Source organism: Pseudovirgaria hyperparasitica (genome assembly GCF_010093815.1).
Source record: "Pseudovirgaria hyperparasitica strain CBS 121739 unplaced genomic scaffold EJ05scaffold_15, whole genome shotgun sequence".
Lineage (NCBI taxonomy): Eukaryota > Fungi > Ascomycota > Dothideomycetes > Acrospermales > Acrospermaceae > Pseudovirgaria > Pseudovirgaria hyperparasitica.
In genome coordinates, this window is record NW_022985563.1 from 137395 (window position 1) to 159148 (window position 21754).

At 50.3% G+C, this 21754-nt stretch overlaps 10 protein-coding genes across 10 annotated transcripts; 6 read left to right on the top strand and 4 right to left on the bottom strand.

Moving 5' to 3' along the window:
• Window positions 1-332: 332 nt before the first annotated feature.
• Window positions 333-3147, top strand: EJ05DRAFT_503640 (uncharacterized protein; the record flags this gene model as incomplete). Its single annotated transcript, XM_033747448.1, has 4 exons — window positions 333-411; window positions 458-643; window positions 694-1374; window positions 1466-3147. The coding sequence occupies 4 exons, from the start codon at window positions 333-335 to the stop codon at window positions 3145-3147; spliced, it is 2628 nt and encodes an 875-aa protein (XP_033597140.1).
• On the bottom strand, window positions 3079-4225 carry EJ05DRAFT_130219 (uncharacterized protein). Its single transcript, XM_033739142.1, has one exon. It carries the CDS (start codon window positions 3897-3899, stop codon window positions 3177-3179), a length of 723 nt encoding a protein of 240 aa, XP_033597141.1. The 5' UTR covers window positions 3900-4225; the 3' UTR covers window positions 3079-3176.
• A 140-nt stretch (window positions 4226-4365) lies between these two features.
• EJ05DRAFT_468456 (uncharacterized protein) lies at window positions 4366-6418 on the bottom strand. The gene is made up of 3 exons (XM_033742874.1): window positions 6129-6418; window positions 4647-6075; window positions 4366-4585 (listed from the first exon to the last, which is right to left on the bottom strand). The coding sequence occupies exons 1-3, from the start codon at window positions 6335-6337 to the stop codon at window positions 4553-4555; spliced, it is 1671 nt and encodes a 556-aa protein (XP_033597142.1). The 5' UTR covers window positions 6338-6418; the 3' UTR covers window positions 4366-4552.
• A 142-nt stretch (window positions 6419-6560) lies between these two features.
• EJ05DRAFT_468459 (N-terminal nucleophile aminohydrolase) lies at window positions 6561-8057 on the top strand. Its single transcript, XM_033742875.1, has 3 exons — window positions 6561-6704; window positions 6758-7205; window positions 7255-8057. Exons 1-3 carry the CDS (start codon window positions 6674-6676, stop codon window positions 7580-7582), a joined length of 807 nt encoding a protein of 268 aa, XP_033597143.1. The 5' UTR covers window positions 6561-6673; the 3' UTR covers window positions 7583-8057.
• On the bottom strand, window positions 7813-8518 carry EJ05DRAFT_468462 (uncharacterized protein). Its single transcript, XM_033742876.1, has 4 exons — window positions 8358-8518; window positions 8127-8306; window positions 7977-8078; window positions 7813-7927 (listed from the first exon to the last, which is right to left on the bottom strand). Exons 1-4 carry the CDS (start codon window positions 8360-8362, stop codon window positions 7846-7848), a joined length of 369 nt encoding a protein of 122 aa, XP_033597144.1. The 5' UTR covers window positions 8363-8518; the 3' UTR covers window positions 7813-7845.
• A 639-nt stretch (window positions 8519-9157) lies between these two features.
• Window positions 9158-13003, top strand: EJ05DRAFT_503645 (DNase I-like protein; the record flags this gene model as incomplete). The annotated part of the gene is made up of 6 exons (XM_033747449.1): window positions 9158-9199; window positions 9246-11583; window positions 11633-11794; window positions 11913-12169; window positions 12218-12885; window positions 12937-13003. The coding sequence occupies 6 exons, from the start codon at window positions 9158-9160 to the stop codon at window positions 13001-13003; spliced, it is 3534 nt and encodes a 1177-aa protein (XP_033597145.1).
• Window positions 13004-14007: 1004 nt separating this feature from the next.
• EJ05DRAFT_488855 (uncharacterized protein) lies at window positions 14008-14767 on the top strand (the record flags this gene model as incomplete). Its single annotated transcript, XM_033745748.1, has 3 exons — window positions 14008-14245; window positions 14303-14540; window positions 14593-14767. 3 exons carry the CDS (start codon window positions 14008-14010, stop codon window positions 14765-14767), a joined length of 651 nt encoding a protein of 216 aa, XP_033597146.1.
• Window positions 14768-16858: 2091 nt separating this feature from the next.
• On the top strand, window positions 16859-19560 carry EJ05DRAFT_130518 (uncharacterized protein). The gene is made up of 2 exons (XM_033739146.1): window positions 16859-17040; window positions 17093-19560. The coding sequence occupies exon 2, from the start codon at window positions 17094-17096 to the stop codon at window positions 19335-19337; it is 2244 nt and encodes a 747-aa protein (XP_033597147.1). The 5' UTR covers window positions 16859-17040; window position 17093; the 3' UTR covers window positions 19338-19560.
• Window positions 19532-20515, bottom strand: EJ05DRAFT_130443 (manganese and iron superoxide dismutase). Its single transcript, XM_033739145.1, has 3 exons — window positions 20338-20515; window positions 19776-20250; window positions 19532-19717 (listed from the first exon to the last, which is right to left on the bottom strand). The coding sequence occupies exons 1-3, from the start codon at window positions 20468-20470 to the stop codon at window positions 19630-19632; spliced, it is 696 nt and encodes a 231-aa protein (XP_033597148.1). The 5' UTR covers window positions 20471-20515; the 3' UTR covers window positions 19532-19629.
• On the top strand, window positions 20373-21709 carry EJ05DRAFT_479135 (NUDIX domain-containing protein). The gene has a single exon (XM_033744612.1). The coding sequence runs from the start codon at window positions 20856-20858 to the stop codon at window positions 21495-21497; it is 642 nt and encodes a 213-aa protein (XP_033597149.1). The 5' UTR covers window positions 20373-20855; the 3' UTR covers window positions 21498-21709.
• Window positions 21710-21754: the final 45 nt, after the last annotated feature.

Sequence of the window (21754 nt, forward strand, 5' to 3'; positions counted from 1 at the left end):
TCTTCTTCCTTTCCAGATTCCGAAGATACCAAGCCTTCCAAATGCGCAAGGCCAAGCGTTTTGACTCAATCGGTCGAAAGAACATCATTCCACCGTTTTGTCTATAACACTGTCATGCTTCTATAGTCTGCCCACAGGTACCCACTCCAACAGCTAGCTGCGGCATTCTCCCGTGACGGTGAACAATCTCAAAAAGTCATGATGGCACTCAATCACAATATGGCTCCGGTTCTATTATATAACTCTAAGCCCGCTGCCGAAGCCAGTAGAGGTATATAACTAGTTTTCGTACCTCATGTCATAACCACGGTGACTCTGCTTCAAGCTCGGCCATGGAAGCATCTTTGCAAAGCTGGCTCCTTCTCCCGGGACTGTTGATACAAACTCATCTAGCTCTTGCTGTAGGCTCTGGTAGGTCTTCAATCCAGATTTTATTATTCGTCACTGATGCCGACAGTCGAAGGTCTGGGCCCGTCAAGACAATCTATAAAGTATACGAACGCCTCGGCAGCATCGACTTCTCGAGGCAGTCATGCAACGACGAAAGCTTCAGTGACGAGTACACCGAGTGTAGGGACCTGGGCGACTGTAATTCCATGGTCCACTTGGGCAAACATCATTCAACCCACAACCAACGGCACTGGTAGGCAGCATAACGCATTCTGGGACTTCAGAAGTTGATTGAAAACAAAGGCCCGGAGTATGCCTCGAGCTGTAACGCGGCCCACCTATCGTATTCGAAGGCATACTCGAGCCTTCCATACAAGGAGCAGCCTAAACCGGCGCCAACATGTTATATAGATGATAACGATTGCATCCACCTGAAGAGTGCGCAAGACTTATCCTGGTCGATGGATGATGTCTGGACAGTCTCTCTAGCAAACCCCCCGAACGAGATAGTCGTTAATGGCAAGACAACTCCATTGAATACGGCTGGACCTCTTACAACACCACCGCCGCTGACCATTCACGGGGATGCTTACACAGCCCTGCCGTACGCTTATGGCATATCTTATACCCTCTCCAATGCGACGAACTACTATTCAGACTTGATGCTTACACCTGGTGGACAACTGACGGCCACGTGGAATGGCGACTATAGGCTACACGATTACGACTTGACTATGCCATATCGTTCTGGAGGCCCTGCATGCACCTGGCTGTTCAGCGAGGGCCCTCGATGGGTCCCTGATCATGGCGAACTCTCCATCGGGCAGCTACCCACTCCGATAAAACAAAATCTGGCGCAAGCGAGAGAGTGTAAAGCGCAGTACCCGTGTACCATCACTGGCGTCTCGGTCGATCTTCAATTCTTTGCTCCACCCCCTATCACTCGTGATTTGAACGAGAACACTTCACCAGGATGGTATCAAGGTAAGTTACCCTAGCGAAAACTTTCAAATAGTCATATTAAGGTGCTCTTGTTTCGTCTAATGCTGGGACTGGTGCTAATTTCTATGTCAAGGAAACGTATCGGTATATTCGATGCCACATGAGGCGACTGTCGTCAACAGCACAACGTACTGGTCTGATAGTGCATATCTCAAGTACGACTCTATTTACGCCGTACGTACCTGTGATGAAGGTAAGGTCCTTGTTGGTACCGTCGTCACCGACCATGTAGTAGCCCTACCGTCAACTGAGGTCTCAAGTCTCTGTGGTTGGAAAACGTACAAACCTTGGAATGTATTTCATACCTACACGATTGGAGCAACGCCCTGGCCATTTAACTTCTACGACCTCCAAGGTTCTGTCCCACAATCGGCATGGGATTGTCAACCACCACCAATCTTTATGAACAAACCGTACGCACCAAAGCTAGCCGTTCCAACCGAAATCCGATCGTTGAATCCTGAATGGGAGTCATGCGTGATGTGGTTTCAAGGCTCTTTCGACCCTCCTACTGCCTTGGGGACAGCAAGCATCGTGGCCATATTAACATCAGAGGCACAAGCATTTCCATCGTTGCCTGCGACACCTGGGGTGACTCCTCCACCAATGCTGCAAACGACTATGCGATCTCAACCTGCATATACACCTGCAAGGAACCCGTTCGTACCACTACCAGACCCTACCCCGATTACCGCAATTGGGTCTGCTTTAGTTCTACCTGATCCCATGAATCCTGATAATATCGTCGTTGCAATACCAGCACCATCAAAATTTCCCAATGCACCACATCTCCCACCAGGCGAAGTTTTCAGTCCTGGAGGTCCATCAAAAGTCATCGATGGTACGACAGTATCGGTTGCCCCCAATGGAAACATTATTATTGGCGGACCCGGAAATGATTCGCCTAAGACGGTCCAAATACCTGGCCCGACTGAACCAGCTGCAGATCCACGGTTGACAGCAATCCAAGGCAAGGTACCCGTAGTCGTAGTAGGGGACAAAATAGTCTACAAGGAGCCATCTAGTCCTTCCGAGGTCGTCATTGTTGGAAGTGATGGCTCTGCAACAACATTGACCCTGGGGTCTCAGCCTGTTACCATATCAGGTACCAAGGTCATGTTATCTCCTGCTCTGACACAGGGTATGGACCTAGTCATTCAAGCCCCTGACGCTCCGCCAGCCATATTCACGTTGGCGACCAAGTTAGTACCCGACGCAGGAGAAATGAGTGTGGTAGAAGTTGCAAGCCTTGGCTCGACAAGAGTAACATATGATATATCGCTGCAAATACCTACTTCAATCATATTTACGATCACCACGTCTACTGGAAAACAACAGACCGTGGATATATCATTACCACTAAGTGCTTCAAGCACGGTCATAGAACTGAAAAATGTTGGCATAACAATCATGTCGACTCCAGCTGGAGTTGTTGTAATCAACACCGAGACAGGAACGTCAACAACAGTGTCTAGCGCAGTGTTACAGATGCTTTGGCTTTCAAGTTTTGGAAGTAACCATGAGGTTCCCGACTCTAGCAATCTTTATCAGCAAGTAGCGACCGACACGAACACGGCAGGCCCTACGACGAGATCCGCAAGCGGTGGAGATGGTGAGACAGCTTCCAGGACACAAGATGATGAGGCAGCAGTCACTTCGTCCAGTCGCTCCCATGGCAAGGCCACTACCAATATATGCTTCGGAGGCTGGTATCCTATCATCGTAACCTCCATCTGGTACCTTCTCACAGCTTGAACGCCAAGTCTCCTTTACAACGACAGACGTTACTCTATCATGGACATGTCATACGTACCACCAATCTCCAGTGCCCTCTTATACGCATCCCTTTCCTTCACCGCAGCATGCCAACTCGCCAGTCTCGGATACTTCTTTGGCTTCCAGAGAACCCCCTGCTGCTCACAAAGATCCAAGACGAAAAACGTCTTCAGATCCGCCGCGCCAAAGTTCCTCCCATTGAACCACGGCCGCTCATCACTCAGGCCATCATTGGTAAATTGGTAGAACTGGTGCAAGTCCTGCGCAAGTATCTTCACAAGCGGCGCAAACAGTAATTGCAGAAGATGTCTCAGCCCAAACGGCATGACGCGCGGAATCATCAACCACGGAATCAGAATGATGACTTTGCCCATCAAGCTGCGCAGCATGAACTCGGACCAGAAGTTCGCTCGGCGCTTATCTTCCTCCGGTGGATCGAGCTCGCCGTTTGTGTATTCGTCGAGGATGTATTCAATTAGCAGTCGGCTTTCGATCATGGTCTCGGGTGTCCCGGAGCCATCGGCTTGTCTGACTACCATGACTGGTGATTTGCCAAGTGGATGGACTTGTTTGAGTTCGGGTGGTGCGCGGCCCCGAGGGCGCCGGTAGTGGACAATGTCGTATTTGAGGCCGTCGGGCCGCAGTGCAGAAGCTTCTTCCAACGTCACGAGAACGGGAAATGAGTTTGATGAGACCATGTGATGGAGAGTTGGGATCGTGGTCTGCTCCATTGTGCCGGTTGTGAGTTCAGTTTGTGAATCTGTGTTTCATGTACGGGTTTGATGTATATCCATAGCATTTGGAGAAGGGTGAGGGTATTTCGTGAGAGAAGAGTGACAGGGATTGATGGAGGGCATCGCACGGCTCGCATACTGGCGTATACATATGCATGGGTTTCGGAGAAAGAACTCGAATTGGGTAACAGCGTTCTCTGGCCTAGGTTGCTTACTACCTACTACCTAGTGCATAGTGCTTATTCATAAGTGATCCTCTGATCTATGTACAACCGATGGATGCCTGGGTAAGTGCGAGACTATGGCCAATCTCGAATTAATAGATGCTTCTCCTAATACAACTCCACACAATCACTATGAGTACTATGGCGATATGTACGCGCAGTACGGCGCAGTACGGCGCAAGACTGTAGCTAGTACCAAGCCAAGTTTCGACCGCTTGTGCTACGTCAATGACAGATTCAATGGCATTCAAGACTAATTTCATTCCTGTGTCCAGGGCGCCTGCTGATAAACATTCTATGCGCTTGCTGATGCGTATGGTAATATAGTGGTTACATGTGGCTTGTAAAAGCCGAGGCCGCTGTACTATGCCAATACAACAATATTTACAAAGTAACCTTGATATCATTGTCCTCCCCGAAAAGCGCTCATATGTATTTGTATGGGTTCATAATGCCGTTCTGAAGAATCGTTAGCCGATTATGGATCTACTTCTTAAGTAGTCTTGCCCGCGAAGCTTACCGGATCATAAAGATTTTTAATCTGTTGCATCAGCTTGACCATGGTTTCGCTGCGGCTGTAACCAATGTATGGCTTCTTAGTTATACCGAGACCGTGCTCAGCGCTGATGCTTCCTTTCTTCTTCTGCACCCACTCGTACACGAATGGCTCTATCAGTTTTTCCACCTCCTTGTCGAATCTTCGGCATGGTACGTTCAAATGTAGATTTGCGTCTCCCATGTGGCCATATCCCACGACGTCAACAACAGGCTTTGAGTCGTCATCGCCAACAAGTCCAGCCTCTTCAAGACGTGCTCTGGTATCATTCACAAGGTCGTACATCGAGCTGATCGGAATGGACAAGTCGTACTTGTAGACTGCACCCCAGTGACCGAGACACTCTGTGATGCCCTCACGCCACGTCCATAGATCGGCCACCTGGGTCTGATCTTGGGCGAGGACGCCATCGGCAACTATTTCATTCTCCATCACGTACTCCAAGAAGCTCTGCAGCTTCTCGTTATCGTGCTCGCTGTTTGATCCACTGGTTTCAACAAGACAGTAAAATGGATAGTCTCCCTCTAGGGGCTTGCTAGTGCTTTTGATATTATGAACGATGTTTTGGGTCCGTCCGTCCATCATCTCGAAGGCTGAGAGAATTTCCGAGAGCTGGCTCTTCGCCTCTTTGAATGCTTCTTGAGCTTTCTCGAAGCTTTCGAGACCAAAGTACGCTACATTGACGGCAGGTGAACGTCGCGGACATAGTATAGATATCTTCGTGATGATGCCAATGGTCCCTTCGCTACCAATAAAGAGTTGTTTCAAGTCGTACCCAGTGTTGTTCTTTCGCAGTGTTGAGAGATCATCGACAATAGTTCCATCTGGAAGCACAGCTTCAATGCCCAGGACATTGCCGTGAAGGCTGCCGTATCGCAGCAGTCGCAAACCTCCCGCGTTGGTGGCCACGTTACCTCCTATCTGGCACGATCCTTTGGCGCCAAGGTCCAGGGGAAATATATGGTTCCTTTCTGCGAGATAGTTGTCTGCCACTTCCAGAATCACACCAGCATCAGCAACAAGTATGCCGGAAACATCGTCAAATGATCGGATCTCTTTCATTCGCTGTAGGTTGATAACAATCTCATCAAAGACCGGTACGGATCCACCGACCAATCCGGTGTTTCCTCCTTGAGGCACCACAGCCAATTTGTTCTCGTTGCAGTATCCTAGAATCTTGCTGACCTCCTCCGTCGAACCCGGCTTCAGAACCACTTTTGTGTGGCCTCTAAATTTCCGCATCCAATCCGCATTATAGGCCTCGACATCTTCCGAGGCTTCACCGGTGATATTATCTATCACGGCGGACTCTGCGCCTAGAACGCCTTTAAAGAACTTTACGTGTTCCTCTGTAATCTGCGCATATTTATCGTTTCTCTTCAGCTTGGGGTATCTGGTTGGTGATTAGGGTATAGGACACCGGAGTGATTGTGATGATTGTCTTACGAGTCTGATGTATACTTGATAGCTTTAGGCGGCGCTGCACTCCCGTTAACTTCATTGTCGGCAGTGGGCTGGAGGGGCTCAGTAGTAGCAGAGGTGCTACCTGTCCAGCGAGTTTGTATAGACGGCGCGAACTGTTTATTGCAAGGAGTTCTCGGAATGGATGCCCGCGCGGATCGTAAGTATCTCGCGACCCTGAAAGTGCTTGCCATGTTGCGTCGAATTCCAAAACAAGAGGCTCCAAAACTCCAGGGAAGAAAAAGAAAGTCGTCATACCTAGCGGCTAATGAAGCATTTCGCCCGAGGGGAGTTTAGCTTCGGAATTCAGGCAACAAAAAGCTGGTTGTAAGGCTGCAAATGCTAAGCGGCTAAGGAGCTCTCGGAGCTAGGTTACTTCACCTCCAGGCATAACAGAGTTGCGTCAACTACGTCCACCTCATCAGTTACCGTCCGTTCAATCCCGCCCATCACACGAACATTCAAACCGCGAACCCTTGAATACCATAACGTCTCCTACTTCGACTCCGTCCTCGCCCTGATTCAGAACCATGGCTTCGGGCTATGATCGCGCTCTTTCCGGTACCGTAGACTTTCATACTAGCAATTGTATACTCGCCCTGACAAATCTGCAGTGTTCAGTCCGGACGGACATGTCTTTCAAGTCGAATACGCACTTGAAGCCGTAAAGCGAGGAACATGCGCGGTTGGCGTAAAAGGCAAAGACATCGTTGTTCTAGGGTGCGAAAAGAGATCAGCAATGAAGCTTCAAGACACACGCATCACGCCGTCCAAAATCTGCCTCGTCGACAATCACGTCGCCTTGGCGTTCGCTGGTCTGAATGCCGATGCCCGGATTCTGGTAGATAAGGCTCGTTTGGAAGGCCAGTCGCACAGACTCACCGTGGAAGACCCCGTTTCCATAGAGTACATCACGAAGTACGTGGCTGGAGTACAACAGCGATACACACAGAGTGGTGGCGTAAGACCTTTCGGTATCAGTACGCTTATTGTGGGCTTTGACCCCAATGATAAGACCCCAAGGCTGTACCAGACCGAGCCATCGGGTATATATTCTGCATGGTTGGTTGGTACTATCTGGACTCATATTGTGTACTAACTGTGTGCATAGGAAAGCGAATGCTATTGGCCGATCAAGCAAGACAGTCAGAGAATTTCTCGAGCGCAATCACAAGGCAGACATGGATAGAGAGGAGACAATCAAATTGACCGTCAAGTCTCTATTAGAGGTTGTTCAGACTGGCGCAAAGAATATCGAGATTGCTGTCATGGCCCCAGGCAAAAATCTGGAAATGCTTCCCGTTGAGGACATCGAAAAGTACGTCGAGAACATCAATACCGAGAAGCAGGAGGAGGCAGCGAGCAAAAGGACAGGTAGAACGCCAGGGACTGGCACTGCGGCCATATTGACGCGGTCTGCGGGTGAGGGGGCGTCATGAGAGGAGAAGCAGTAGCCTTGAAACCAAGCGGCATTGGCGTTTGGAAGAAATAGAGCGCTAAAGATGATGTATGTTTACAAGAAAGATCGTCAGGAATGGCGCTGCAATGGAGCATATGAGATAGCCGAAGCTCAAAAACAACACATACTTCACGCCTCACTGGCTGACAGCGCTTTCTCCGCCGCTGATAGCCTCCAAAAAAAAGAACCCTCCCATATGCCATTGCGCCGTGGAAGAACCCCATTCATTACTCTGTGACGTGTTCAACCTAGGCGATTTGCAGCGTCTTTCACGTCAAATATAGTTCGATGTTCTTCTTGTCGAACTCGTTCGTCTTTGATCATTCTAGAAGGCCGTCAGCATTGTGAGCTCTTCTAGACTAAATGCATTGTACCTAGAATCTTTCCGAATATCTTCGCCTTCGACTTGAAGAGACGGTTTCGGGGTGAGGGCATCGATGACAAAGTGATTATCGCAATGAGGACAGTATTCGTCGCTAATCTGTTTAGTAAGTGTGGAAGATATAGTAGGCATGACAACGCACCTGTCTTCGAACTCGCGTGCGTCCTTGCGGAAAGCTTTCTTGCACTTTTTACACACAAATGTCATCTCGAAGCTTTGGAGTAGACCATGGTCTTGTGTTTCGTGGTGACATTCGGCGCAGTCGAACCATTTACGGCAGCAAGGCGAACGAATCGCAACTTGTGCATTCAGAACGTGTTTACTAGACTCCTGTCAGCCATATATTGCATTTATGATCCACGAGACTACTGACCACATGCTGGATAATCGAGTGTCGTTATGGCCAACGCGTTTGAGACATCAGGATCGGTGTGCACTCCAGGCCCCCAGATAATAATTAGTAGCTCAAAAATTACTGACAACTGCCAAGTTTACTAAGGTAGGGGAGTGGGAGGTGGGAGGTGGGGGGTAAGTAGCTACTGTAGGTAGGGCTTTAGGTATTTAGGGCGGCTCTAGGTTAATTAATTAGGCAGATGGATCCCTAATTCGGGGGAGCCAGGGAGTCTGCGGAGATGATCGGCAGCTTGTGGCTTGTCAGTCACTTCACATTGCGCGTTGGGTCACAACGTCTTTTTCATAGCATTCTCTACAAACCGCATCCACGAGCCTTGGAATATTCGTCACACGCCAAACTCTCATACTGAATATCCTGCTGGGACCTAACCTCTCATTGCCCTCACGAACCGTTCTTCTATCCTTACGCAGCCCGCTCGGTACCGCCCTTATAATCACACGACAATACAATTCGTCTCAGGCTTCAAACAGCTCCCAATCGCGCGACACCTCCTAAACCTGACCAACAATCGACACTAGAATGCTCACCTGAGTAGAAATAAATAGAAGAAGCTTTAGAGTGCCTACAGGCGCCTCCTACAAGATCATTGCGCGGCATGAAGTAGTCGAGCTTTGCGTAGTCCTCATATGGCCTGTTCGAAAGGAAAGCTATCCGCGAAAACACTCAAGTATTTGCGACCTCCACGGAGTCGGTCTATCGCGAGCCGGGACTTCGGGTTACTCGTTCAGTCAAACACTCGACCATAGCGGTGCTAAAAGATGGCGGAGAATGGGGATGAGAAGACAGATGATTCCTCCATTGTTCGTACCCAGCAACATGTGCATGTTCAATGCTGACGGCATATAGAAACCTGTGTCATCGCTGCGTTCTCTGTTTGAAAATGCTCCTGGAGCAAAGCGTGCGCCTTCAACAACACCTAGATCCACCTTACGTCACGCCAGTACCTATGTTGACAAACTCGAGTCGGCGGACGATGCAAGATCACGAGCGGATGGTAGGATATCTTTAGACATGGCTCGGCCTCCTGGGCCAGCCAATACTGCCTTCAATAGCTCGTTGTTACGAGCAACCCATCTTTCGCCTACAACGAGAGCACCACAAGATCTACAATTTTCGTCATCCAAGCCGCGACCGCTGTCTATGGGGCCCATGTCCCCTCCTCGATCGCCGCCAAAAGTAACAGTCGACTCGCCAAATTCTCCAACGAAGAAGCCCAACCGTAATGCTTACTTCACGCCTGCTCGTTATAGACCTGAAAACACCAATGCGACCGAGAGACATGGCACACAGAAGCCGCTGCGGACGCATTCTCCTTCAGGAGCGCGGCACTTTCGGATACCGAGCCGGGCCACAACCCCTTTTCTAGAGAGCCATCATGCGCCGTCGGTACAGCCTGTTGCCTCAGCTGAACTTTCTAATTCCTCCAAGAATCCGCTCCACGCTGAACGAGATACTCAGCATCCAGCTCTCAAACCTTCTCCTATACCTCCGCCAATAAATAGAGCAGGAAAACCAAAGATCCCTGCCAATAAGCTCATGGCGATTGAGTGTACGCAGAAGGACCTTCAAGTGCCACTTAAGAAAGCCGAGGCCGCCGATGAGGGCATATCACCATTCAGTACTCCTCCTAGCAGCGACACGAGTCCACATAATTCGCCGCCCTTTGCTGACCAAACCTCGAAGCCTCGTCATAATGGTTCCAAGTACACGGCGTCGAGTAGGAGCGAGTATTTTCCACAGTCTATTCCGCAGCGCCATGATCAGAAGCCTACGATCTCGCCATCTTCAAATACCGTTGGGAGGGCTGTTCAGCCTACGAAGTCGAAGTATGAAGCAAGTAGTAAATCATTTGACGCAGAAGATGGTACAGATGAGAGACCTGACTTGCCACCGCGACGCGAGCTCACGAATGCTGAGACTCGCAATGCTTCAGCCAAACTTCGCCCGCGAGCGCCTGAACCTCCTCCACCTCGTAGGTCGATGGACACAATGCGCCCACCTCCAATAGAACAAAATCAAAGGCATGCGCCCGCACCGCAGCGAAACTCGGCCGTACCATACAGTCAAGTATCTGCACTAAACCTAGCGCACAATGCATCGACGGAGGCAATGAAAAGTAATGCTTCTCTACCCTATGATTCTGACGATGTCAGTGATGCATTGGAAAGGACTGGACAGCCATCTGTCGACTATCCAAACTCTTCAGAGGCTAACAGGCGACCCCCATTGTTCCGTAAAGGTCCCAGTGAAATCCCGACCAAATATGAATCAAAACTTTTTGGGGTGTGTGGCGATTATATATGTACTACTGGATACGTGACACGTGTCTGGGATGTCTTGACAGGCCAGATACTCGTCAGCTTAAGTCACGGGGAGACTGTAAAAGTCACCGCTATGGCGTTTCGACCTGCAGCTGACGTCGAAGACGAGGGCAAGCGTATCTGGCTGGGTACAAATATTGGCGAGATTCACGAGATCGACGTCCCAAATAATGTAATTGCCCAAACTAAGCGCAATGCTCATACCAACAGAGAGATACTCAAGATGTATCGATGCGCGGCAGAGATGTGGACTGTCGATGACGATGGGAAACTCCAGGTGTGGCCATCTGATGAGTCCGGGTCACCATCCCTAAACCAGATGCCTCACAGCTTTCGGGTGCCCAAAGGCCATACCTTTTCTATCGTAGCTGGCTCCTGTCTATGGTACGCGACTGGCAGAGAAATTAGGGTATTCCAGAGAGACAGCGTCCATCATACATTTGCACCCCTGTTGCAGACATGCCTCAGTCAAACTAACGTTGGTGAGGTCACTTCTGGAGCGATGATACCTAGCCAGCCTGATCGAATATATTTTGGACACAATGATGGTAAAGTCACAATATACGACCGATCGGACTACACTTGCCTAGGAGTGGTCAATGTCAGCGTATACAAGATCAGCTCTCTTGCTGGAATTGGCGACTACCTATGGGCCGGGTATTATACTGGCATGATCTATGTCTACGACACGAGGTGCACGCCTTGGAAAGTGAAAAAAGACTGGGTGGCGCACGACAAAGCAATTCACGGCGTTTCTGTTGATCGCACTAGCATCTGGAAACTTGGTCGACTCCAAGTTGCATCGTTCGGCGCAGATAATATGCTACGATTGTGGGATGGTATGCTACAGGATGATTGGCTGGGTAAACTTTCCGCCTCCAGCTGATTCCAATCGACTAACATGAACCGCAGACGACAAAATGCAGCAGTGCGATCAAGACTACTGTAACTTTCGCGAGATATCTGCTGTGGTAATGACCTGGAATGCAGGGGCAAGTAAACCTACAAGCCTGCGGCATGATCCGCGAGGCACTGACTTCTTCAAAAACCTTCTTACAACACAGGACACCGTGAGTACGCCAGAGATACTAGTCTTCGGATTCCAGGAACTCGTGGATCTAGAAAACAAGAAGGTCACAGCAAGCAAGTATCTCTGCTTCATATTGAGGACCTGTTCTAACCAACGCCCTAGAGAGCTTTTTTAAGAGCAAAAAGAAAGACTCGTACGACCAAGAGCATATTGGCCACCAATACAGAGCTTGGAGAGATCACCTTGTCCGCTGTATCGACGACTATATGCCAACCGATACCCCATATGTTCTTCTCCATTCGTCAAACCTGGTGGGGCTCTTCACCTGCGTCTTTGTTAAAGCATCGGAGCGAAGTCGTATACGCGAGGTTTGTGGTGCCGAGGTCAAACTTGGCATGGGTGGACTTCATGGCAATAAGGTCTGTTTCATGGACCTTCTCCCGAGTTTAGACTTACATGATGGCTAGGGTGCATTGATTGTGCGATTCATACTCGATGATACTTCCATGTGTTTGATCAATTGCCACCTAGCAGCGGGACAGACACAAACAGCACATCGAAACAAAGACATCGCTCAGATCCTGGAGGCCTCAGCACTTCCATTCCAACGTGACGAAACAGCTCGCTCTGAAGTCTTCGTAGGAGGTGGAGATGGGTCTATGATTCTTGATCATGAGATTTGTATTCTGAACGGGGACCTAAACTATCGCATTGACGCCATGGGACCAGATGCAGTGAAGAGAGCGGTACAGCAGAACAATCTTGCAAAGTTGTTGGAGCGCGACCAACTACTTCTTTCGCGAAAAAGAAATCCTGGCTTTCGATTGCTTGCATTCAATGAGTCACCCATCACGTTTGCACCTACATACAAATACGATGTTGGGACGGATACTTACGATACGAGCGAGAAGAAACGCTCGCCAGCATGGTGCGATCGACTACTCTATCGGGGCAGAGGCAGGATACGGCAGCTTGATTACAAGCGGCACGAAGTAATGACTTCAGACCATCGGCCAGTCAGTGGAAGATTCAATATCCGTGTCAAAATGATCGACAAGCAGAAGAGAGGCGGCTTATTGAAACGATGTGAAAAGGAATTCGAGCAGGTGAAGCAGCGAATTGCGATGGATATCAAGTTAGTACCTCACGTTCAAGCTCGTGCCCAGGTCTATACTGATGAATGTAGGCTTGACTATCTCGTCAATGTTTTTGGCTTATCTCACAAGGAAGCCAAGAAACTTCTCCTACAGTGAAAACGTCAGACCTTGATACCCTAGGCTTCATTCTTCATAGCGACTACTAGCGTGGTACATTTGCAGCATTTTTGCGTTTGGCCGTTATGATCAGCAGCCCTGGTAGCATTTTATGGCGTTCCAATACGGGTCAGTACTTGTATAAGTCTGAAAAAGTCTCTTGCAGACGGCTTGTGTGTGTTTATAATCGAGTATGATGTCTATAACGATGATCATAAGTCGTAGAGGCAAAACTGAATTATACCCACGAAGGTCATAGTGCATGTCTGGTCGATTGACTACGTACGTTTAGCCTCTTGAAGAGGATCCGTACGCTGATTTACCTCGCTCTGTAAGAATCAAAGTTATAAGAGCGCTGTGATGGCACTGCGCGGCTGGCTCTAAGGTCAATACAATAATACTACCTGCGTCGATCTTCTGGCGGGCGGATCTGGGGAAATGGTATTAATGAAACAGACAGTGTGCTGGTAGCTGATCGGCCCCAGACTTTTGTCCAGCAGTAGCATCACCAACGTCCCCTAACTCGAAAAATGATGGCTGTTATTCTGGACCTTGAAACATTGGTATGTTCACTATATACATTCCGATGGGGGTGATACAGTGGACGTATTGAGCAAATCATAGTAGGCACGCTCGTCTATACGATCGAAAATATGATGCCGTGACATGTGTTGACGTCACGACGGGTTCATGAGACAGATTGATGTGCTACTCGCTACGCCATGCGCCGCGAAGCACGTCCCATGTTCGCATGCATCAAACTGATGTCGATGACCAGCACATTTTAATTGGAGGCGGAATGGCCGTACTGTTTCTTCGTCATGGCGTCGTAAGGCTGCACTCCTGAGAAAGCAGTCAAGCTTGGAAGCGACAAGCCTTGCTGCCATTCCTGCCTGTGCAGCCATAAAATGGCCGCTCGCGTACTCCATCGACGCCCTACCACTCTTTGCAAACATATACCGCTTTATTTCAATCGGAACGGCACTCCATTAGCCTTTGCAAACATGCCTCAAAAACGTAGCGCCTCAGGTAATCCGAAAGACCAACAGGACAGAGGTGACGAGACTGAGGGTATCAGCGAGTGGAAGAAACGCGCGCCATACAAGATACACGATTCGAACGAGGACTTTCCAGTTCGATATGAAGCCAGCTGCCATTGTGGCCAGGTGAAGTATCAATTGAAGCGTGAAACGCCATTGGCTTCAAAATTATGCCACTGCACGACGTGTCAGACTCAGCATGGTAGGGAAACGACATGCCAATCCTGTCAAATTTCTTGCCACTGATTGTCATCACTAGCTGCCCCCTTCCAGTGGGCTGCCATCTTCCATAAAGAGGACATCAACTTCAGTCACGGTCATCACAAGCTCGAGTGGTACGACCCAACTGAGAAATCGATCGAGCACAAGTTACCATGCAAAGTGCGATGCTCATATTGCCATTCGCCGATCATGGATGAAGGGCGCAAGATGATACTTCTGTTTCCGACACTGATTCACTTCAAGAAGGATAGCGACAAGGAACGTTTCAAGCCACAGTAAGTCCATGTAGCCATATGTGCTTAACAAAACACGCTAATAGTTGCATAGATGCCATATGTTCTACAACGAGCGAGTCATTGACATTCCTGATGGTCTGCCGAAGTGGACGGGCTTGAACGATTCGAGTGAGCTCATAGAAGACAGCCCACCAGAGATGGTAAAGGAGCTAGAGAAGAAAAGAGAAAATGAACAGAAAAAGAGTGAGAAGAGCGAAAAAGAGTGAACTGAAGGGTCGTGAATCCATTATTCCTGGACGGGAGGAATGTATGTGTATTTATAGCCTACCAATCAAATAAGGCTCTTGTGTCACCCAACCGGGTCTAGTGGTGCGGGCCCACCCACTCGCTATAACGTCAATTGGTCCGAACAACAAATGTGCTCTTATTGCTCTTATACAATACGGCTTTATCACCTCACCCACCTTAGCATGACTGAGGTAGTTTCCATCTTACAATCATCTGTGCTGGTGACACTGGTAGCGCGCATCGGGAGTCAAACAGGGCAAACACACCTGAGCCCGTTTCGGGCCGACTTTGCTTTCAGTTTTCAACCTTGACTTTGGACGACTGTTCACTTTAATAAGACAGATAACACTTTCTGGTTCACTTCACTGCTTAGGCTTTGCTTGTCATCTATATGGCTGTTCACGGCAGTAACCCTGACTCCGGCTTGACGCAGTTGACCTGAACTTTGCCTATCACTTCAAGTCAGATCTACCACCTACCTCCCTGCTCCATCCATCACTCCGCTGCTACTACGCTGCAACTATAACCGCATCATGCTATCTTTTAGACTTTCATACTTTAACCATCTGTCAGTCAGTGCCACTAAATTGAAAATCTCGACTTTGAAGCCAGACTTGTAAGTACTGAAAGTGGACTTCAATCCCAATGGCTCCCAAGAGAAAGCCCGAAAACACACCTCGTGAGATCACCAAAAGAACGAAACCGGGGAAAGAAGATCCATACAAAGACGCCCCCGGATACGTGGGTGATGGCTTCTGGATATGTGCGCAGATCCACGAAGAGCGCAAGCTAGAAATCACACGCAAACGAAGAGCGTGCTCATCAGGGAGGACACGAGCAAAAGCCGCGCCTCTCTACAAGACTGAGTACCTAGTTGAATGGGGAGGCTATGATCCGGAGACGAATGAGAAATGGCCTTTCACGTGGGAAACGAAGCCAAGCGAGGATGCTCTCGAGAAATGGGAGAGAAGGAAGGCAGAAGACGCATCATTGAAAGACAAACAGAGCAAAGCTAAGGATGAAGAGACACTACAAGCTCACAGTGAGAAGGTAGCTGAGTTGACTGAATCCCCTCCTTTGGGTGAGCAGTCCACGTCAGATTTAGGCAGTATCATTGCTCATGAGAGCTCAGTGGACCAAGATCCTGATGCGAATCAACCCGTACCAACGGACGAGACACATAAAGCAAAAGAATCGGCGTCTTTCCCCAAGCTGCTCGAGGCAGCCGGTACAGAGATACTTGCATGTACCGACAACGCAGCTGATGTCTCCGACCACGAAGTACCTGTTGTCGTCGAGGAGGCTATACCCGCGCAAATCGATAGCATAGCTGACGCATCTGAGCTGGCTGTTGATTCTGATGAGTCCGGACTGAGAAGACATATTGCTCTTGACGAGGCAAGGGCAGAAGGTCGTGATTCTTCTCCTACAAATGGTGATCGAAATGCTTCAGACAGTGGGTGTATGGGAACTCTGCCAGCTCATACGCCCAGAGTGATAGCTAGCATTAGCAATATCGCAACGACGCATCTTGAATCGCCTCATCGTGCTCAAGTCATGACAGAGGCTGCATCGACAAGCAGCGCAGCTTCTCTGGTAGCATCTGACTCGCAGGGAAGCACGCGCGAAGCACAAATCTGTTTAACTCCAGACACAGAGCCAGAGAGTCAGACGGATGGAGCGAAGCGCAGTGATGCTGAACAGACCAGGGACTTGTTGCTGTCGAAAACGGTCTCCAGTGTTGACGAGCGCAAAAGTGAGAGACGGTCACATTCATCGCGAAACAAAGCAGGATGTGGCTCAGGAAAAGTGGCTTGTAAGGAGGCCCGTGCGCAGACCTCGCCTCAAGTAGACGCAGCAGATGAACCATTACGGCCATTTGCATTCCAAACACCGGACAAAACTACCAAACCAACCTCTCTTGTCTCCTCACTGTCGGTATCAAGTGTGTCTCCAAAGAGTCTCCTGAACAGTACCGAAGGCTGCTCCTCATGTCCAAGCACCAAAGTCTCACGTGAAGAAGCCGATCCGCATTCCGCCGTTGTCGTATCTACGACTTCAACCAGTCTCGCAAAAGTAAGTGAGGGTCTTCTAGTTGCACCGAAATCAGATAGTATCACTGTTCTGCGGCATTCTGTACAGACAAAGGCAGACTTGGAACTCGACAATCGGATTAGCTCGTTTCGCAAGTCGAAGGATCGCCAGGACGTGGGCCCTTCTGCCAAATTGAACATGCCGGAGGATCCACGTGGTAAGCTACAAACATTGTTCGATCCCGAAAAGAAGATCAATACGAAGGATAGAATGTTGGCCCTTGTTGCTCGCAATCAGGCACTGGCATCAACGGCTCCAGTTGCCAAAGCCGAAGCTCCTGCCGCCCCTTCAACAGGCGAGACACCAGAAAAACCAAAGAGTATAGAGGAGAGAGCTAAATCAGCAGCACTAGCATCTCCACCACCTTCAAAGAAAGCGCCGGGAAGTATAGACGACAAAGCTGAAGCCGCAGCAGCAACGACAATATCGTCGCCGATGGCCTCGAAAGGAGCTCCAGAGGACAAAGCTAAAGCAGAATTGGCATCTCCTCCACCTATCAAAGTACTGGAATGTCTAGAGGACGAACATGTCCAGGTCCACGAGCCATTAGCCAGAGTAGGCGAGTACCTCGTCCCATTGTTATGCAGTCACCCGTACGTTGTACAGCGCTACGATGGCATATTAAGCGAGAACGAGGAATCAATCCTCAAAATCCAAGCGAATCCAGGAGACCCAGAGGCTGTGAATAGTATGGAGAAATTAGTGACAGAGCTTCGCGATATTCTGGCAAACTATGAGATGTCATATTGCTCTAGCGTCGAAGAAGTGCTTCACGGCATAACGGCAGCAGCGCTTGCTCCAGCTTGGGAGGAGAAGAATCCCAAATTTAAATTCCTTGGAGCCTTCATCGAAGGATGCAGAAATCTTAGGCTCCATGCGGTTATCTACGCAAGGCCCGGCCTGCTACTTGGACTACTTGAAATTTATCTACAAGCGAAAAGAGTCCGCTACGCTCGACCCGACATGGAGTCAGGTACTCAGGCTCATACGCATGACAGCGATGGTGAACTCAGCTTCTCCATCCTCTCCACCAGTCATGAGAGCGAGAAGGCCGTCGTTCGCGCAGCAGATATTATCCTGTGTTTTGACAGTTCGTACAGCTTGGCCAGCCGACAAATACAGCATCTCATGAAGGCATCTGCGCGCGGCACAACAGTACCTTTACTAGCGCTCGTGCCCATCAACTCTATCGAACATGTGGAAAGATGCATTCCCAGGGAAGGGATCGATGCCATTAGATATATGTTGACGCTCCTTCAGTGCGCACACAATCTGCGAGAGGACTTTAAGAATGTGGACTACTACAGCGCCAAAAGCGAACTGTGTGACGCTGAGGAAGCAGGCGTTGCGATCTCTACAGCAATTGGCGCGTCGGATGGCGCGTCTCCTGATCTAACATTTCTGCCAGCTCTTGAGGATATCACGGATCGATTTATCGGAGAATCCTCATCTGACTCGGAAACATCTGCTCAATCTGGCACATTGTCTGCGCAGCCTCTGCCTCCAGGGAAACGACCTCATGACAGCGATGAGGATAGTGAGCCCAAAAGAGTTCGGATGTCTGAACCAGAAAGGAGACAGCATATAAGCGGCGAAAACGCTTCCACTGTTCCCGGGGATAAACCTGTGCTGATTGCAGCCGATGTCGAAGACGTCCGCATGCCTGATGCGACTGCAGCCCCGTCACCGCCAGCAAACGTCGCACCATCAGTACAAGAAGAAACCGTGCCCTTGCGTCGACTGCGAGACTACGAGCGATACCACGAAGACCTCCTCACAAGACACGACGAACTAAAGGAACAGAGCCACGAGCTCCGCCGCGAAGTCGAAGCACTGAAAGCCGCAGCCCTCCGCCAGAAACAGATCGACGAGCGCCGCACGGAGCAAGACAAAGTCAAACTCGAAACCATCGAAACCCTACGCAAACAGCTCTCCGACGCAACAAACACCCTCAAATCCTCCACCGATTCCGCCAAAGCCGAAGTCGCCACTCTCCGCAACGAGCATGCCGCCCTGGCCGCCTCCCTCAAGAAAGCCGAGTCCAGCAGCGCAAGCGACAAGAACGTGGCCGAATACCTGCGCGACCAGTACGAGGCCGCACGCCAGGCCGCCACGCAGGAGAGCCAGACCTCCGCAGCACTACAGGCAGAGAATGCCCAGTTGACGGCCAGGCTCGAGGTCGTGACGCAGGATGCGAGGCGCAAGTCGGCCGAGACCCGCGCGAACATGTACCTGGCCGAGCTGAAGGCGCAGCAGCAGGAGGTCAGGGCTCTGCAGGCGCTGCTGGTGCGCAAGGAGGAGGAGATTAGGAAGTTGCAGAGTGGGCGGAGTGGCATGGGTACGCGGAATGGGAGTGTGCCGAGGAGTCCGATGGTGGGTGCGAATCAGGGGAGTAGAGGGAATAGTCCGATGCCGAGTGGGGTGGGGAGGGTGAATGCTTTGCGGAACGGATGATGGCTTCTCTGGATCTGGTCTGATCTGAATACCCATTTGACGACTTGAAACGAATCGACGGGGGGTTTTAGAACGGTGGAGGGTACTTTTCATACTGTACATCCGATTTCTCTTGGGATATCAGTTTCGGAATCTGCGTATGATGTGGTGTTATGGAGCACCTGAGGAGTTGCTGCTATGACAGAATCGCTTCGGTTGTTGGGCTATATACCAAAGCTACGTCACGCTATGTATCACTGCACATTTTACACATCTTTCCTAGTCTCCCTTCCGCACATGGGTGCGAATCATTTCACTTGAACCGCTTTTCAGCTGCCTTCCAGTTGATGACATCCCAGATGGCACCAAAGTACTCGGCCTTGCGGTTCTGATATTGCAGACTGCATATCCACATTAGCCAAAATTTCCATACCAAATCTTCTCCAAGAAACCACTTACTAGTACGCATGCTCCCACGCGTCAATGCCCAACAACGGCCTAAACTGACCCACCACCGGATCCTGATTCGCATACGTCTTGATTCCAATCTTGCCCGTCTGCGTGTCCTGCACCAGCCAGGCCCAGCCGGACCCCTGAATGCCCGCCAGCGCCGTATTCATCTTCTCCTTCAGTCCATCCAGGCTGCCAAAGCTCTCGTCAATCTCCTTGGCCAGGGCGCCCGCGGGCGGCTCGCCGCCCCCTTGGCTCTTGGGCGCCAGGTTCTCCCAGAAGAGCGAGTGGTTGATGTGGCCGCCGCCGTGGAAGTTGATGAGCGGCTGCAGGGCAATCTGCTTCTGGTAGTCCTGGCCCGCCTGGGCCTCGGCGAGCTGGGTGCTGAAGTTGTTGAGCGAGGTGACGTAGGTGTTGTGGTGCTTGGAGTGGTGCAGCTCCATGATTTGGCCGCTGATGGCGGGCTCGAGGGCGCCGTAGTCATCTGTTTTTGGCGTGTTAGTGCTTGGTCGTTCGTGAGGTTGTTGTGCGGATTGGATTTATGGGGTATGGGGTATGGGAGGCGGCGTACATGGGAGGTCGGGCAGGGTGGCTTTGCCGCGGGTGATGGTCATGCCTGAGAGAGCGGCTTTCTTGGAGCTGGTGGTGGTTGCGGTGCGGAGGGCAGAGCGCAGGGCGGTGGTGCGGAGGAGTGTGGACGACATGGTTGTTGTTGGAGACGGTCAATTGGAGATGTCTGCAGAGTGTGTGTGGTGGTGTGAAATGGACGAGGAGGTTGTTGCAGACGAAATGTGTTTTGGTATTGTCAGATGTCTGTCAACTTACGTCAGAGAGTGGTCCAAGCTCCTTTGAAGCTACCAACCTACTAGTAGGTTAGGGATGCTCAAAGAAATGGTGCGGATATGCAGATGGGTGCGTATTTATGAGCACGAGCAGCCTATATATCATCCGGGACGTTCAGCAGCAAATCCGCCGATCAGCGCAAGTATGAGACATCGACATCACATCATCTTCTCTTCAATCTGTACCTCCAGCCTCAAGTCTCGGTTCTGTGTCGACGCACCTCTTCGGCGATCCTTTCATAGCAACATGCCGAAATTGGAAGCCATAGTCCCTTACTCGAGGACTGCAAAGGTAACTTCTGTCACCGACTTACCGACCGAAGAGGCAAAATGGTGTAGTCTGAAGAAGATTGCCTATGAAGACGAGACGGGCAAATCTCGACTGTGGGAGATGGCCGAGCGACGCACTCGTGGCAAGGCTGGTGTCGATGCTGTCGCCATTGGCAACATCATTCTCCACCCGTCACGCCCTCCGTCGACCGTGCTCGTCATCCAGTACCGTCCACCGCTAGACGCCTACACGGTGGAATGGCCCGCGGGCTTGGTTGATGCAGACGAGACAGTCGAGCAGGCTGCTATCCGGGAGCTCAAGGAGGAGACCGGCTATGAAGGCCGAGTACTGAGCATCAGTCCCATTGTGGCATCAGATCCAGGCTTGACGAACGCCAACATGCAGCTGTGTATGATGGAGGTCAAGTTGAAGGAGGGTGACCCAGAGCCAGAACAACGCCTGGATGACGGGGAGCACATCACTCGGGTCACCGTACCACTGTCCGAGCTATACGACAGACTGGTGGAGTATGCCAATACAGACCGAATGACTGTGGCGGCAAAACTGCACCATTTCGCTGCGGGTATGCACTTCTCGAAGACAGCAGGATTTCCATGAAGTTCTGGTATCCTGATGCACGACAAATCACGCTCTGCTTGGTGAACAGAGACATTTGCGGCCAAAGCGTATAGAAAGCCTATAGATGCCGACGAATAGTAAATACTAAAAAGCCAATATAAGGCAACTGAGTCCCCACGGACTCGCCAGTCAGCCATTAGAGATAACATTCCTTCTTCCGGTGCTATACTCTAAATGGAACGATTCAGCACCAACATACAGTGCCAGTACTGTAATATTGCGTTGCGTTGATGACG